Raw genomic sequence first — 19,228 nt, 5'->3', positions numbered from 1 at the left:
TCTTGCAAGCAGAGTGATAGATGATTTTCCTTTGCAGTATAAATTTCAAAATCATAAGTGAAGTCAGATATACTACACAACATGAAAATTTATTTGGGTGGGTTATCAACATGTGTTGCTGTAGATAGTGCTTTGATTTTGTTGCAGTCATCAGATCATACATGGCAAGATGCTCTTCTATTGATATTGTGGAAAACTGTTTCAGTAGCGATATTGTGACGAGATAAATTTCATATAGCTTATCACAATTTGGCTGATTATGAGGAATTTTCTTAGAATTGTCACTGAAATGCAAAAACTGCCTCAATTTCTCACATTTATTCACTGACGTTGTTTCATCTATCACAGATAAATCCACAGCTGGGTTTGAATACATCCTAGTGTATCTTGCAGACATGACTGACAATATGATACAGATTCCTATGAATTTTGATAATTCTTCAGAGATGGTATTATAAGGCTTTGTTGGGTCCTTTTAAACACTATTTAACATTGTTTCTTTCTACAATATGATTCAGTAACTCATCTGTACTCCCATATGTGAAGAACTGAAATGGCATTTCCAAAGCACAAACTTCATCTGATAGATGGAGGTTCCCCTTCAATATTTTTTTGTCAACTAGAAAATCAATACTATGCAGCTTCCATGTTACATGATCACTACTCAGGTTTTTTATTGATGATACTTACATTTATCTTTCATCTGAGATATATGACACAAGGAATTTGGTGTTGGAAGTGTTGAAATACGTGTAGTTTTATGATTACAGTCACCGGAGTTTTTCGGTCAATACTCCTGAATACAGTCAGCTGTTGTATCTATGTTTACTGCTTACAGTAGTCAAAGAGAAACTCTGACATGAGCAATACTGCCAACTGTTGCAGTTCTACAGATTTAGAAGCAAACGACTTTCATGTAGCAAAAATGCAACATTATGCAGTGTAGGGTTAAACCACTAATGGTACCTAAATTTTGTTGCCTCCATCCCATCCCATTTGCTGTGATCAACAAGGTAAAGGCCCAGTTGCAACTTTGGCAGGATTGTGGTGTTGTTTCTCCTATTCTGTCAACTCAATGGGCCATTCCTTTGGTGACAATTCAAAAGCCTGACAGTGCTGCACACCTGAGTTAAAGTTTTAACCAACCACTCAATGTGCAATGTGTTGTGGATTTGTATCCAATTCTGCAGCTGGGACAGTTGTTGGTGAAGTCATGAAGTTGTCAGTGGGCCAGTTTTTTTCATGAGTCAACTTGCATGATGCTTACCTGCAGTTGCTGTTGGATGCAGTCTCTCAGACTTTCTTTGTCCTCAGCACCCTCTTTGGGCATTACCAGTTTAATTTCTTGCCTTTCAGAACCGCATGTGCACCAAGAATTTATCAATAGTGTTTGGAGCTGTTGCTTCAGGACAGTTCTGTTGTATCAATTACCTTGATGATATCCGAGAAACAGACCCTGCCAGAAAGAAGCATTTACAAAATCTTCAGACAGTTTTCCAATGCCTCCTGGAGAATGGCCTTCATTACAAGTTGGAAGAGTGCAGTTTTTTCTTCCTGGAGGTACATTTTTTGGGACATGTACTTAGGGAAGATGGCCTTGTCCCAAAGGATGACAGTGTCAATTCTATTATCAACCTCCCAGTGCTCAAGAACTTGAAGGAGTTCCAGACTTTTTGTGTAAGATTTCACATTATGCTCAGTTGATCTGCCTGACCCCACACATCTGCATCATCTTAACCAGCTACATCAGAAGAGCATTAAGTTTGTCTGGTCTGCAGAGTGTCATTGGAATTTTGGGTCCCTCAAGCAGTCTTTATGCTCTGCTCCCTTCTTTTGTGCCACGTAAACCTTTAACCCTGGACTGTGATGTGTCTCAGTATGGTACTGGTGCAGTGCTATCCCATAAAAAACCACACGGCACCAAACAGCCTGTGCATAGATAATTAATTACTCAAAAGTGGAAGAGGAAGTGCTAGTTGTTAATTTTGAAGGGTATGGGATGTGGTTCCTCCTTATGACTGACCACAAGCCACAAGCTACTCAATTTCTTATTTTGTTCCAATCTATCTGGCAGCACACCCCACCAATTGCACAGGTGGGCCCTCTTTCTCAGTAACTATTGATATGGTGGCAATCATTAACATTCAACTGCACAGTATACTGACATTGCTGGACTCCTGTGGCTATTGGTGGGGCCTGATCTGGCATTCAGTCAGCAATAGGCTCTTCTGTGCATGCTGAGTGATGCCTTGCATCAAAACCCATTGGATTTTTGATAGACAGCATGACAGATAGCAACTGCCATGGCTAGTGACCAGCTTTTCTGGAAAATCATTTTATCTGTCCTGATGAGATGGTCAGAGCACATGTCTTTGGCTGCATATCCAGCACGTGTACATTTTTGATTGACTCCATTGCACCCATGCAAACTCTAGTTACTGCACACAGCACACCAGGGTATGACTCATATCAACACAATGGCATGACATGATGCCTACTGGCCTGCAATCAACTGTGACACTGAATATCTGGTGTAGGCTTGCAGGGCTTGTGCACAGAATCAGGCTGCACCACCATTTCAGTTTTATTCCTGGTTGGTCCTGGAACATCCTTGGGACAAGGTACACATCAATATTGCATGGCTGTTTTTGGTCAGCATGTGGTAGTTGGCAGTCTATGCATGGTATAATTTTTTGTTCACTGCCAAGCTGACCTCCACATCTTTGACTGCCACTGCTCTCACATTGTTGGTAATTTTGCCATTGAAGGGCCTCTAATAATGGCAGGCAATTTGTGTCACAAGAGTTTGAAGACTTTTGCATTTGTAAAGGTATCTGGCATCTGACTGCCACCCCATTTTATCCAGCTTGTAACTTAGAGATGGAGCACTTCATGTGTAAATTGAAGACCCAAATGAAGAAGTCAGTGTTTGCCTCTTACTGTGATGATATGTTGTTGAGTTTTCTAGCTACCCATCTGGCAACAGAAGTCAATAGGTGTAGTCTGAGGGAACATTTTCATGGACCCTAACCATGAGGTCTCCTGCATTTGTTACACCCTGAGTTGCATGCCGTGGACCACAGTAGCCTGCTGTGTTTATTATCAGGGCTGCCATTTGTCGCAATCCTTTGGCTAGCAGCAGAGGTAGCTGCCAGGTATCATGGTGGATCACAGAGATCTGCAGTTGTTTGTGGTCGATGTCAGAAGGGAGTAGCTGACCCATCATGAAAATCAGTTGCACTTGTGCCATTTTGGGTCATCACCACTGCGGTCTTCTGGTGTGTCAGGTGCCAGGATTGGTCTCATTGTTCTGCGTGTGGACTCCCACTTGCAACACTATGCTTCCCTTATGCTGACTCCCCTCATCCTCTGTCATCGGCAGCCTTAGGCTGCAGTGAGGCTTGCACCTCCGCCTGCTGATGTGGAGCCTCTGTATTTTGATCCACCATTCTCTTTCTCCTCCTTTTCCTCCTCCTCAACCTCCTTCACCTCCTCCTCCTCCACCACCTCCCCCTCCTCCTCCTCCTCTTTCTCCTCCTCTTCCTCCTCCTCATACCAGTGACTGATGGAGTTGGCCACATCTCTTCTGCTGCTGATGTTCCTCCCACTGCCTGAGCCTCCATGCCCTTCTGATGAAACTGGCAGTGTCTGTTTTGCCACCTTTTGTGGTTGATCTGCTACCAGGTTCTCCTGTGGCCTCCGCAGTTCTGCACTGGAGGTCATGGCCCAAGCTTGGCCTCTTTTGGCCCTGCAGCCTTTTCAGGATTTAGTATCCCTGTCAGTGGACATCACAATGGAGGCTGTTGAGGTGGAATGAGCAGTGCTGCACAACAATGTGGAAACTTGCCATAGAGGGGGCATGTGGTGCTGATGGAGGTGTTTACCTGTATATGGCAGTAAGCTTAGCAGGCCAGAGCTTATGCTGAGTTCACTACACCACATCTCACTTTGCACAGCATGCTGAGTGTTGTTGCTGAGAGCTCAACAGACAGCTGCCTGTGCCAGCTGTGTACCGAGTTTTCCCTTTGTATGTCTCTGCGAGGGTTCAGACATTCTACTTCCCATAGATTCACTCACATGGTGAGTTTTCATTTCCTCTTATGGGGTTCTGTTCCTCTGTTATTATTGAACCACCATTGGCCCATGATGTACCCATATCTATGGTGTAGTATAGTGGCACTGTCACACCAGTGTGGGGTTTCTTCCCATTTGAGTTGCATGTGGAGCACAATAAGAATAACTGCTTATATGCCTTTTTGAATGCAGTAATTAGTTTAACCTTGTCTCAACAGTCTCTATGGCGCAAAACATGCGAACTCTAGTATATTCTTAGATTCTTTTGTACAGAACGGTTCTTCAGATGTTGTAAGTAGGCTTCTGTGAGATAGCTGGCATCTTAAAACAAGAAGAAAACTGTACCTGTCAGTCATAAACAGTTATGATGTTGATACTACAGCTCTTTACAAGATTAATGATATAATACTGACAAAGCAAATGCATTACAGAAAAATGATAATCACATCAAACAACAAAATAAACACAGTGTGGGATATAATGAAGGAGACTGGTACAACCAGACATGAGGAAGATCTGATACCACTGAGAGTAAATGCAAAAATTTTTAATAAGCAGCTCATAACTGTTACCGAAAAGATGGTGTTGTCAGATTCAGTAGATACTGCCATGGAGTAGCTCAGACCAGACATTACAGATAACTTCGCTAATATGAGTATGACCTTCACTATACCAGTAGAAGTAAATGCAACATAAAACCTTTAAAATCTAAATATTCTAGTGGTTACAATGAAATATCAACAAAGTTAATGAAAGAGTGTGCTTCTGAGCTTGGTAACATATTAAGTGATCTGTTTAACCAGCCACTTATCGGAGGAACCTTCCTTAAGGGTTTTGATATTGAGAAGGCTACCTACATGTACAACAAGAATGTATTTAATTCACCAGCCAAAATGTTGATAAGGCAAAACATTATGGTCACTGCCCATTAAGATGTTGGGTGACATCTGGCGGCAACGGGGGCACATGAGACAGTAACAAAAGTATGTAAGTGGAGCAAACATGGACGAAGGATCACCCTAATGAAGATATGTGCTGCAAATGGGGAAATCCACTGAGATAAGTGACTTTGACAAAGAGAAGATCATTATAATGTACAGCCTGTGAACAAGTACCTTGCAACCAGTGAAGCTAGTCAAATATTTATGTGCTACTGTTATGAGCCTCTATGGAAAGATGTAGAAGGGCAGCGAAACTATCTATAGGGTCTTAATTGTAGGACATCCAGAAATCTTCTTAAAAAGTGGGTTTCAGAGGCCTGCTTGCTCTGTAAAGTAGGATATATGGTGATTTGTATCATCTCTGCCAAAAAAGCACAATCATGGGGCTCACCCAAGTCTTTCAGAGCACACCATTCATCGTATATTGTTGAACACGGAGCTTCACAGCAGACCACGCCTACATGTTCACGTGTCAACCCAATGACATTGTCAATCATGAATGCAATGGGCATGGGACCACCAAGCTTCAACTGTCAATCAATGGAGACCTGTCAGCTCTTTGGGTGAATTACATTTTTGCTAACTAGTTCAATGGTCATCTTCACAAACGCTGTCATCAAGATGAACGGCGGCTTGAAACATGTAGTACACAAGGGACACTAGTTAGTGGGAGCAGTATTATGCAATGGGAGACACCCTGCTTGTAAAAAACTAATCTAATCTAATGGGACCTTTGGTAGTAATCAATGACATGCTAACAGCTGTGAACCACCTGCACCCATTCATGCTTGATGTCTTCCTCAATGGTAATGTCATCTTTCAGCAGTATAATTGCCCATGTATTGGAGCCAAGCCACAACCAGCTACAGTTGTTTGAGGAGTATCATAGTGAACTCATGTTGATGTCTTGGTGACCAAAATTGCCTGATGTAAATCCTATGGTACCCATCTGGGTCACTATCGGGCACCATCACCACATATGCAAATCAGCAGCCTATTACTTACACAAACTACATGAACTGTGCATAGACATCTAATGTCAAATACCTCCACAAGCCTGCCAATAAACTGTCTGATCCCTGATACACAGAATCAGTTATATATTTTGTTCCAGAGACAGATAAAGAAGTTACTAAGCATGCGGTCATAATGTTTTGGCTTGTCAATGTATATTTTGGGAACTGTTAAAGACATTTCAATGTGCAAATCACATCATCATTTTAAATAAATTGGAATACTATGGTGTAATAGGAAATGTTGCAAAATTGATGAAATTCTATATCTCTTACAAGAAACATAGGATGTCAATATCAAAGAAGTGGATTAAGCTTTCAGGCATCATCCAAATGGGAACTATTATATAGGTTTCATATTAGAGCGATTGTTTTCCTTGCTTACATCAATGACCTTCACTCTGTAACATTACCAGATGACAAATCTATTTTGTTTGCAGATGACACAAGCATTGCACTAAGTAGAAAATCAAGTACAGTCTTAGAAAGATTGGTTAAAGAAATTTTCATGCACATTAATAAATAGTTCCTAGCCAATGCTTTATCAGTAAACTTGGAAATAACATACTATATGCAGTTTAGAGCTTGTGAGAGGCATCCCATCAGTATATGCCTAAAACATGGCAACAAACAGTAGAAGAAGTTGACAATGTTAAATTCTTGGGATGACACCTTCACAATAAATTCATCTGGGAGGAGCAGAATACAGAACTACCGAATCACCTACAAAATCTATATTTACAATGTGAATGTTGTCACACAAAGGTGATAAAAAAATCTTGAATATTATGCTTACTTTCATTTCATAACATCATTGCTTTTTAAGGTAACTCATCAAGCCAGGCTAAAGTTTTCTGCCTCCAAAAATATGTAATAAGAATTATTTTCAGTGTGAACTCAAGAACATACTGCAGAGGCCTGGTTATGTAACTGGGGATACCAAGTACTGCTTCCTAATACATTTACTCCTTAATGAAATTTGTCATTAACAATATATCTCTTTTTCAAACCAATAACTCAGTTCATGTAATTAATACTAGAAATAAGAACAACCTTAACAAATATTTAAAGTTACCTACTTTGGTCCAGAAAGATGTCTGTTATTCAGGAACATACATTTTATATAACTAGCCGCAGCCAAAAATTTTAACTACAAATAATGTTCAGTACGAATGCAGCATAAAGGATTTGTTGGTGGCCAACTTCATCTACACCATTGATGAATTTCTTGTAGAACCAACTGATATGTCACTAAGAATACCAAATAATGCAAATATTAGTACAGTCTGACTTCTGTACAAATTAAGTCCCGTGATGCAATCATTTTAAATAAGTGTTGTAAAATGATCATTCTGTTCAATGATGCATGACTACAATAGCCTAAAAATTATCATTTGCACCTCAGTGAATTGAACATTTATATGTTTTGTGACAAATTATTTATTAGCATTTAAATGAAAAAAATGTATGGACATATTTCACATTCATGAGGACAATTTGCCTTGGGATGTGTGGAAAGTACATTAGCAAATCTCTTTGTAAATATTAATTGTGTATTCTTGTTTTTCTGACATGTTTTTCATCATGATATCCTCACTCTCAATCTATTGGAACAGAAAGTATGTCTAACCCAATCTAATCTAATCCACTCTATCTTTAATTGTCTATCAGTTCAGATTTTTCAGTATTTCTGTTATGTTCTCTTGTTAGTCAAACAAACCTTTCACAATTCATGTTGCCATTCTTTGTGTATATATTCAGTGTCTCCAGTTAGTAATATTTAGCATGGGTCATATAAACTTGAGCAACATATGGTAGGTTGCACAATGTTTTGCAAACAATCTCCTTTGTAGATTTATTGTGTTTTCCCAGTAGAACACCAGTGAAATGAAGCTTACCCTCTGCTTTATCAACAACTGAGCATATGGGTATCCCTGCAGTTATTACATCTAGGTATTTGTATGAGTTGGATGATTCCAATCATGACTCACTGTTATTTTAATTCCAATTTTTTTCTGTGTGAAGAGCATAATTTCATATTTCTGAATGTTTGAAGAAAGTTGTTAATATTTGCATGACTTGTGCAGCTTCTTCCAGATAGTACTTTATTTTAGACACCTGTATCATCTCTCTAAACACCCTAGGTTACTATTAATATTGGCTGCCATATCATTAATATATGACAGGAACAGTCAACACACATTTCTGGGGCACATCTTTCCATGCTAATGTGTATTCATAGAGTTTGTTTCTGACCTTAATGTCACATTCTTCCTTTGCACTATTTTTTCAGAAAAGACAAATATTGGTATGTTAACAATAAAGCATCTTATTGAAAACATAACGTTTTCTGTGAACATTTGGCAAAATAATAGTATTATTTCTAATGGTCCTCTGCTGTATGTACTAAGAGCTAACACCAGATAATATAAAATGCTTTTATATTCTGTAAATACTATACTTATACACTGAATTAAAAATAAAGGTGAATGGATATGCACACAAGGTTCCTTTTCTTAAAATCACCTTTTGCAGAAATTTTGTGTATTACAAGTGTGGCTGAACTTATGTGCTTCTGGGGTATTAGTTTTCTGATAAAGGCATTTCCAAAAACCTAACACTTTCTAGTTCTTATTTTTGACCATCTGGCTAGACTATTTTCATAGTTTGTGGAATTCAGTAAAAATTATTTAACTTTATCTGCTCAATCTTGACAAAAAATTAATGATTGCTCATTTGCCTTGAACAATCTGTCTGACATTTTCAAATATATTGTTAGTGTTTTTTCAGTAAAAGAATTGTTCCTATTTTTTTTTTATTTCTGTACTTATATCATACAAGGTGCTACCCAAAATTTTTGGAACTGGTACTGCCATCTGTTGAAAACCTTACCTTTGGACTAATGGTCACCATCACCCTTGAAGTAGTTCCCATCCACAAGTACACACTGGTCACATTGCTTCTGCCACTGGTCAAATGTTTTCTGGAAGTCCTGTCTTTTGAGGGTGTTTATCACCATGAGCAATGCTTCTCTAGAGTGTCAAACTGATGGTTTCAACTTGAGTTTCAGGTTTGGAAATAGTGCGAAGTCGCAACATGCGAAATCTGATGAGTATGGTGGGTGGGGTACAACCACCATGTTGTTTTTTGCCAAAAAGGTCCTGGTGAGCGAGGACATGTCGCAGGATGCATTGTCATGAAGCAGCATCCAGTCCCCTTAACGCCAAAGTTTGGGCCGATGTCACCACACGTTTTCACAGAACCATCACTAAACATCACAGTAGTACGCAGAATTCACTGTTTAGTTTTGGTGGGATGAATTATTTGTGCACAATTCCCTTGGTTCAAAGAAAACGATGATCATGCTCTTCACTTTGCTCTTCACCTGTCTCACATTTTTGGGTCTTGGAGAGCCTGGGCTCTTCCACTGGAATGATTGTTGCTTTGACTCTGGGTCATAACAATAAATCCAGCTCTCATCACAGGTGAAAACCTGTGACAAAAAGGTTGGATCATCATATGCGGTCTGATGAAGGTCCATGCACACTTGAATACATTGTGCCTTCTGATCGGCAGTCAAGAGCCTTGGCACAAATTTTGCAGTGACATAATGCATGCCCAATTCATCAGTCAACATTCATTGACATGTCCCATAACCAACACCCACTTCATCCGCAAGCTCTTGAATGGTTTGATGTCAATCCATACAAACCAGTTGTTGAAGTTTGGCAACAATGTCTGGTGTTGTGGAGCTAATGGGTCTTCTAGTGTGAGCATCATCTTCGATGTCTGTACTGTCGGCCTTGAACCAAGCATGCCACTCATACACACATGTACGGCTCATGATCTGTCCCCCAAACACTTGTTGAATCATTGCAAGGGTTGCTGTAGCACTCTTCGCAAGATTTGCAGAGAACGTGATACACATGCGCTGTTCTGTTCGCAGATGCATCATAAAATTGCCACACACCAAACACAGAGTATTACACAAATCACTGTGGACACACAACATGTCCTCCCAGCTGAATGCCACTCAGCTCACGGACTCATGATCTGTCCCCCAAGCACTTGTTGAATCATTGCAAGGGTTGCTATAGCACTCTTCCCAAGATTTGCAGAGAACGTGATACACATGCGCTGTTCTGTTCACAGATGCATCATAAAATTGCCACACACCAAACACAGAGTATTACAGAAATCACTGTGGACACACAACATGCCCTCCCAGCTGAAAGCCACTCAGCACACGGACTCATGATCTGTCCCCCAAGCACTTGTTGAATCATTGCAAGGGTTGCTGTAGCACTCTTCCCAAGATTTGCAGAGAACATGATATACATGCGCTGTTCTGCTCGGAGATCCATCATAAAATTGCCACACACCAAACACAGAGTATTACAGAAATCACTGTGGACACACAACATGTCCTCCCAGCTGAACGCCACTCAGCACACTGACTCATCAGATATGCAGCTCTCAACACATATTGGTGTGAAGATCTACTATTCGTTCTTTCCAGCACCAGTCTTAAAAATTTTGTATTCCACCTCATATGCAATAATGGCAAAATTAGTATGAGGGTAATCCCAAAAGGAAGGTCTCCTACTTTTTTATAAGTACATAGACCTGTTATTTTTACAGTGGTTTACATCAGTTTACAGCTTGAACATTTAGCTATTTTTCAACATAATCACCATTTCTGTTGATGCATTTTTGTAGACACTGTGGTAATTTTTGTATGCCTATGTCATACCAGCTCGCTGGCATGCTGTTCAGAAAGTTATGAATCGCTTTTCAACCAAATGTTCTTTTAACCTAGGGAACAGGTGATAGTCACTGGGTGCCAAGTCAGGACTATGGGTTGGGTGGATGATTATGTTCCACTGACACTGTTGCAGGAGCGCAGCAGTTTGCCGAGAGATGTGTGGGCAAGAGTTGTCATGTGTATGCCCTTGCTCAACATTCCTCTTCTCCAGTTCTGAATTGCCCGTTTTAGTTTTTTCATAGTTTCACAGTACCTGTCACCATTGATTGTTGTCCCAGCAATTCAGCTCCGATGATGAGGTGAAAGAAGAGGTTCATAACTTTCTGAACAGCATGGTGGCTAGGTGGTATGACATGGACATACAAAAACTGCCACAGCATCTACAAAAATGCATCAACATAAATGGTGAAACCATTGTAGAAATAAACAGGTCTATGTACTTATAAAAAATAGGAGACCTTACTTTCGGGATTACTCTCATATCTTCTGAGAATGCATATGAACATTGTGACACAAACCTTGGTTATGATTCTGAAATGCAATATTTTTATGAAATTGCTCCACCATAATTTGATCATTACAGTCAGATAACCATTTAACCACGTACATCACTGAAGACAGCTAGACATCAACAGCTCTAGACATTGTTGATCAGTACAACAGTAATGGAAATTCCTGGATGGAGCATTATGTAATAAAAGGGAAAGGCAACCACTCACCTATAGTATGTCAATGCACAGAGGACAGTGGTACATGACAAAAGCATTAATCACAGTAGCTTTTGAGCACTACCTCTTTTTCCAGCAATAGTACACACATTCACACACACATCCACATAGGCACCCAAATATACATTCCTGTGTAAGTGGTTACTCTTGTGTATGTGTTTGTTTGTCTGTGTTGTTGTGTGTGTCAATGTGTACACTATTAATGAAAAAAGAGCTAGGGCTCAAGATGAATTGTGAATGCTGTTTTCTCTTATGTGTTACTGTGCTCCAAGCATTGATATGCTATAGTTGAGTGAACATCTTGTTATTGATCAGTTCTGTTCTTAAGTTCTCTTGTAACTTTATGTGGGATAAGAAGTTTCAACCAAATCACAGAATGGAAACAGCAGTTGTAGAATGTAATGAAAAAAAATATTTGCAATACTTAGATAGTAAGTGTGTAGGTTGGGTTAATTTGTATCATTTTAATGACTTCATTATTCCAAATCACTGAACAATGTCACATAAACCAGAAATAACATAAATTATAATAAATGTAAGAAGAAGGATTGATTTTATCAGAAAGAAAATTCATCTGAGAACTCGAAAGAATTTAAAAGATGGGGTGAGTCACCTAAAAATAACAAACTGCTGTTTTTGAGGCAACACCCACTTCATTACTTACACTGGACATAGGATTTTTATAAGACTCAGAATTTCAGGAAATTAGTTTCATGTGGAGGTTTCTAAACTGGTAGCAACAGATGACATAAAAACATTCAGCTTTCAGGCAGTGCATCCCAAAATGGCATATTAAAAGTGTGTGCTAGACTGGGACTTGAACCCAGACCATTGCATTTTGTGGACACTGCTCTTACCATTTGAGCTGCACAGGCATGACTCGAAATTTGCCCTCATAGCTGTGTGTCAGATGTTCCTCTCTCCTGCTTCCAAGGGTTCTAGGCTTGAGTCCCTGTCCACCACACAGTTTTAATCTGCTAGGAAGTTTCACATATTAACTATTTTTGCTTTTACATGTTTTCTACATCCTTAAGACTCCTCACTACCTGCAAGTCACAACTGTACACAGAAATTTTGCACATGCACATATTTTGTTGCTTGCTAGTGCAACAGCCCACCTTACAAATTTGTATTCTTTTTCAGAGTTCCCAAAGTATCATATACACATAAAGCTACATTCTCTCAGGGTTGTGCACCAACTGGAGTGGAAAGTTCTTTTGGGTGAAGCAGCTGAAGAATATAACAAGTGAGGAAAGGAAGCAAAGTATCTGGAAGGGCTAAGAGAGTTAGAGGAAGTGGGAGGGGGAGGGGGGGGTAACAAATGTGACAGCAGAGAGAGCTCATACTGTTGCAACAGAATAGGGTGCCGCACATGGTGAAAGAATTGCATCACATATGTGATATTACAGCTAGCTAGTAATTATACAACAATAATATGAAAGTCATGATTTACCTTCTCCAGCATGATTGTACGTGATGTATATATAGAGAATTGTAGCTCTGTTGAACATTTAACACTGATGTCACCATATTTTGCTGTTTCTCTTAAGTTTGGATAATACTGATGACATTTAACCTAAAAAAGAGATCTATTGGTTATTATAAGTAAGTACTTGACAGACATATTAAGATAAATATTGAAACAAATGAAGCCTATGAAATAGCAAATAGTTTGCATTACAGTGATCAGAAAGTGTAAAATGGCAGAAAGATAATGCATAATAAAGTTAAGCATGTCTGTACCAAGGGATCAGAAGTTCTCTAAAGTGAAATACAACTGAAAATATTATGTGGATTGTATATAGGAGACATACACAGTCTGTCAATGAAAAATTATCCCTAAACCATTCATTTCTTCAGAATCAAACTTAATATTCACTGAGTTTATATGAAGGGTGTTTCAGGAGAATTGGTGAATATTATTTTATCCATTTTGGCTAGAGAACACCATAGTTATTTTCATAAATTACACTGTAGCAAATACTACAACAAGCCACAAGTTTTTTGAAGTGATTTTGTTGTACCATTAGTAGTTTTGAGTCTGAGGCCATCATCAGACAGTAGCATTGATTTCTTTGCTAGTTTTACATTTGTGTCCTAAAGTATAACATATCTTTTGTGATTACATAGTTTTACACTTATCTTTGTAAACACAAGAACTTTGTTACGTTTTAGGATGCAAATATAAAACCTTCTGTAAACTATGCAATCACAAAAACTTTGTTATATTTTAGGACACAAATGTAAAACTTGCAAAGAAATCAACACTACCATTCTATGATGGACTCAGCCACAAAACTAGTAATGGTACAATAAGATCATTTCAAAGAACATGTGGCTGTTTGCAGTATTTCCTATAGTGTAATTAGTAACTATGTTAGGTGGTGGTAGCATAGGCTAACTCAGAGAAAACATTCAACATAACATGTGCAATTTCTATGGCAGCAGAGATACAGCTGTTAGAAAGTTATCCAAACATTCACAGAAAAGGCAAATAACTGTTCAAAGTCAGTTTCCATCAATTCCACATTCAACTTCAATCCATTTCTGAATTTTTTAAAGTGTCCTTTAAATGTTCTTGCCTGTTATGTGATTGGTAGCAACCCATCTTATTTTGTATTGTTGCTACTCTGTGCTTCATTTTCCACTGTTTGATTCTGCCACCTCATAAAATATTTACTACCCCTAAAACATATTGAATAAATGAAGGCAATTTAAATGGCCCTCTATACTGAAACTAGTAAATAGCTGACATTACCTAAAAGCAACAGAAGAAAATTTGAAGTTTAAAATGATATGATTGTTGCTTAATTGGTCTCTTCATTGACTGGTCAAAGGGGATGGATTTAATTTGGTCAACTAGTGAAACCATGGTTTATTTTCTTCATTTAATGACATAAATTAAACTAAAACAAGTACAAAATCCCATATTAGATCCCCTCTAGTACCACATTTCTTACAACTTCATTATAAGGCCATGTCACTGGTGATTAGGCTCAAATGCACAGGAATGGGTTTAAAAACTAGCTGTATTTATAAAAGTCCCTAAAACTGGACAGGTCATGTCTTTTGGTTGCACACAGAGTAGTTATGGAACTGCTATCAATTCAGCATCTGTAGATTAGCAGCTGATCTTTCATAACACATATAGCAATGTCTGCTGGTCTGTGCTCTTTTTTGTGGATTGTCAACTACCAAACAGCTTCATCACTAATTGAAAACTGATAATGAATGATTGGCATCCACCTCTGTTCGTAAAAAAATTGCAGTGTGCAAGTGACACTGTGTACTATGTACAATATTCTACCTATTTGCTATTCCTCCATGAAATATTACCAAAATTACAATGAAGCTGTAATAAATGTGGTACCATAGGGAGTGCATACATAATAAACAATACATGTGATGTGATAGACAAATCCTTACTTAATTTGTTGGACAGAATTACATCGTGGTCTATACTGGTCAGAGGTTTAACACATACTAAACCACCATCATAAATATTATTGTCCACTCTACTGCACAGAACAGCCATGTTTATTCTGTCAGTCAGAGGTGATATATTGTTGGGATGTCACCATCGAGATCCCACTGCCCCACCATGTCCTCTCCCTCCCATAGAGCAGAGCACTGGAGAAGTAGAAGCATTGTACATTGAGAGAAGGTGAGGAGTCAGTGTTGATCTGTGGTGGGGCAACAGCTGCAGTAATGCCAGAGATCCTGTAGTCTCTGAGGTGGACAGGAGGGCAGAAGGGGTGTCCATAGCAGGATTTAGCAGGTACTGGTGCACTGCCATCAGTAGCAGCCTTGGTAGTGAGCATTGAGGATGGAGTAGCCAATGGTGTAGTTCTGTTCTCGACTAGGACAGCCATATCATAAGCCAGGGCAGATATGTTGAGGGAGCCCTTGGTAGTGAGTTGGGACATCAGTTCTGCCATGTCGATGTCAGCCAGTATAGGCAAGGTGTGGTGGTAATGATGCAAAATCATGTTGGCCCCAGACCTCTTGCCTTCATAATGCATAAAGATGACCAAATTTCATTGACGAGCATCACAGATATATCCTAGGGTAGGAAGGTGAAGAGATTGAGTGAAAGGGTAAAAGACTGTTGGTCGGGTGCAGGGCTAAATGGCAGATGTGGAGATCATTCTGCAACACACCAAGCTGGCTTCAGTCTATTAACAGATACTCTTCATTGTTGGCTGCCAATCATGATGTCAAATGTGTTCATGTCAAGAGTAATTACTTTCTGAGGGCCTGTATATGGCAGGTGCAGGGCTGGTTTCAAAGGAGGGGTGGTGGTGGGGGTGGGGGTGGTGGGTGGAGAGGAGGGTATATGCAGATTCTGTATGTGGTGTCTGATACAGGCAATGAAATCTGGCAGGTCATGGTTAGTGGGAAATGTAGCCTGTATTGACATTATCAGCAGGAAGAGATAATGTCTTGTCATACAGGATCTCGGCTAAAGATGATTCAAGATCTTTGTTATGGATGGTGTGGACACTAAGCAACAAGCAGAGAAGATCTTTCAATGAGACTGTTTGACTGCGGTTGACATGCAGCGGTATGGAAAAGGTGGCAGCCACAAATATGACACAGTTCATTCAATATTGTCTGCCCCGGTTGGCAGTGAGTGACAAAGAGCAGCTGAAATGTGTGATCCACTTGTTGACAAAAACTTTGGCAACAGTCTCTGTGGATATATCATCAGTATGTGCGGCCTTGACCTACCACATAACTCCATAAATCAGTGATACAATGTAATGCTGTCCATCTGAGACTGGAAGTGGTCTTATTATGTCCATGTTCATGTGTTGGAACCACCCCTTAGGGATCGGAAATTTGTCTAGGGGCGCTGAGTGTGGTGGCCTATTTTGCTCTCTTAGCATGGGATGCACGTTCTGGTCCATGTGACACAGTCTTTCCATATTTGGGACCACGTGAATCATTCTGTCACTAAATTTACAGAGGGCCATACCCCAGGGTGTCCAAGATCATCAATGAGATCGAAGATTTGTTTTTGAAAAGTTTTCGGGGTGAGTCATCAAACCCAGTCACAGGACACATCACACCAAACTGGTTTGGTGAAGCCAGGAAAGGTAAGTTGCTCAAGTTTGAGGCCTGTGTCTGGGTCATGAAGTAGGTTCTGTTCATCTTGATGTGAGTCTTGCACCTTGGCGATCTGCTCATGATTGAGCTGTGCAGAAGAAGATGCGATCTGCGACAAGTCATCTGTGAGAATTTTGTCAGCATGTTTGACATAGCACATGTCAGTTGTGAACTGTGAAATGAAATCAAGGTATCAAAAATGCCTGGGGGAGGGGCCCTCAGGCTGGATGCATATTGTGTCAGCCAGAAAGTATTGACCAGCCTCTAGATGGTGAGTAGCTCACAGTCAAAGGCTGACCACTTGCATCTGAAAGTTTACAAGAGAGAAACCATGGACGCTGGGGAATGTCACTTATCTCCTGTTGAAACATGGCACTGATAGCATGGTCACTCATACCTGCTGTTACGTAAGGTGGGTTTTGGGAGATGGATGAGTCAGTGTAGCTGCATGCAGCAAGTCATCCTCGATTTTATAAAAAAGCACACTACACGAGTCCACACAAGGCAGTGCTTTCTCACAGTATTCTTCCCACACAGGACTTTGGTCAAAGGGAAGAAAATCTCAGCTGTGTGTGGAATGTGTCTCCTGTGGAAGTTTATGACATCTAAAAATCTACCTAACACTCTGTAGGTGGAGGGTGGTGCAAGAGTCACATTTGGTTGGTCTTCTCTTGTGTTGAGTGGATGACTGAGGCATCTACGTGAAAGCTGACAAATGTCATGTAGGCTTACCATAACTGACATTTGTCTGCATTAATAACGACCCCATAGGCAGCTAGTCTGTTGAGGACTTGTTGTATGTGAGCCTCGTGCTCTTCTGCAGATGGTGAGAATACAAGGACGTCATCTTTGTATGCATAACAAAATGGTAGACTGAACAAAACTTCATCAAAAAACATTGCTATATTTGTACAGTGTTTTTTAGTCTGTAAGGCATGTACAAAATCTCCAAGAGTTTGAAAGATGTAGTGATCCCTGTCTTCAGTATGTCCTCTTCCACTTTGGAAATCTGGAGGTATGCTGTTCTACAGTCAATAATGCTGAATATTTTGGAGCCAGCTAACATTTGAGTGATTTCCTGGAAGTTAAGGAATGGATAAATATCTATAATAATTTGGTCATTGTGTCACTGAGTCACCAGATAGGCACCATGATTTGTAGGGGATGCCCAGGAATTGTTCGATGGGTGGATAATGCCTGCCCCCATTAGTTTGTCCATGGTGGCCTTTGCCACTCTATGTTTGTCGGAGGTATGCATTGAGATCTACACTAGACAGGCAGGCCAGGTGTAATGTTATACAATGAACAGCACAAACTGCATGTGGTCTGATAGTAGGGTGCATGTAGTGGCCAAAAACACACTGCGTTGTAGAGCAGGATCACTAGGCAGAGCAGTGGGTACACTGTCAGAATCGTGCACTGAAGTTGGCTACAGCACTTCACTACTCTGTTCAGATTCCTCAGAGATAAGCTCTGAAAGTATGTAGGTGTCCTCCAAACTGACAGACATCTGCCATGGTGGTCATGAATGTTGTAGGGCATCAAGTTTGTGCTTGGCAGCGTGAAGTGATGCTGTAGTATCAGTAATGTGCTGCTGAAGATCCTCATTTATGCTTGTCTTGATGTCATTTTTAATGTGTAGTAAGAATTGTTGGACATCAAAGATCAAAATTCACTGAAGAGTGCTGAGCACTTTAGGAGGAGGTCCAGTGGTGTATCTCTGAAAAATGAAGAGGTGGTAGGTGGACAGGAATGTTCAAGGAGAACTTTGATGAGAACTCCAGTGACTGAATGGTGATCATCATGCGGTAATAATAATCTGTAGGTGAGGTCAGGAAGCAGATGATAGTGATGCAGAATGTCTGACTCCAGGACCAGCTTGACCATCTTGCTGATGAGGAAGGTGCAATGACTCTCTGGCCCCAAGTCCAAAGTGACTGAGGCGGTGTTGGCGACCACAACGACAGTGTTTTTTGTGGCACAGAATTGGTGTGATGATAGCAAGAAAGAAGTTGGTGCTTGAGATGCTGGGGGGGGGGGGGGGGGGGGGGAGCTGATGCCAGCACCCATGTCGATGAGATAATAAGTTGCATCATCAGGTGATCATAAACAAATATGCGTGAGCTGTTGGAAAGACCATGTGAGGTGGTAGAACTGTGCAGGTATGGTTAATTAAGGTTGTAGAACAGTCTGGTGCACCAACGGAAGGCCAATGTACTTGTCTGGGTAAGCACAAAGTGCTCTGCAGCTACTAGCCTCCTGTACAAATCTACTATGAAACCAACAGTTTAAGGGGTGCATGCTGATGGCATTGTTCTCTGAAGTGGCATCTGTTTGTAAACAGTGCCATGGGGGAATCTGGTCAGCTGAGGAGGTAAGCGTATCCCTTGTATCATTCAGTGATTTTTTCTGTTGGTAATGTGAAGGTTGCGCAGCGTAGTGGTGGGACGGGGTGCTGGTTGGACTGGCCAGAGTTGGCTGACCTCGAATGTGTCATGGCTGTGCAGAGTGGAGGCAATAGTGGCAAACGGCAGTGAGTCGGGGAGGTCAGGCTGGCTCAGCAGTAGTCATTTAGCCTTGCTTGCCTCATAGCCGAGT

General features: G+C 40.4%; 1 protein-coding gene across 5 annotated transcripts in view; it reads right to left on the bottom strand.

The window, feature by feature from the left end:
• LOC126281330 (phosphatidylinositol phosphatase PTPRQ-like) overlaps nucleotides 1–19,228 on the bottom strand; it is a 410,186-nt gene that overhangs the window by 81,819 nt on the left and 309,139 nt on the right. For all 5 annotated transcript variants that reach the window (XM_049980191.1, XM_049980192.1, XM_049980188.1 and 2 more), the window contains one exon: nucleotides 12,975–13,097. In XM_049980191.1, the coding sequence (XP_049836148.1) occupies nucleotides 12,975–13,097 (123 nt within the window). The remainder of the gene's footprint in view (nucleotides 1–12,974; nucleotides 13,098–19,228) is intronic.

Source organism: Schistocerca gregaria, chromosome 7, assembly GCF_023897955.1.
Source record: "Schistocerca gregaria isolate iqSchGreg1 chromosome 7, iqSchGreg1.2, whole genome shotgun sequence".
NCBI lineage: Eukaryota > Metazoa > Arthropoda > Insecta > Orthoptera > Acrididae > Schistocerca > Schistocerca gregaria.
This window is presented reverse-complemented; position numbering and strand designations above follow the sequence as displayed.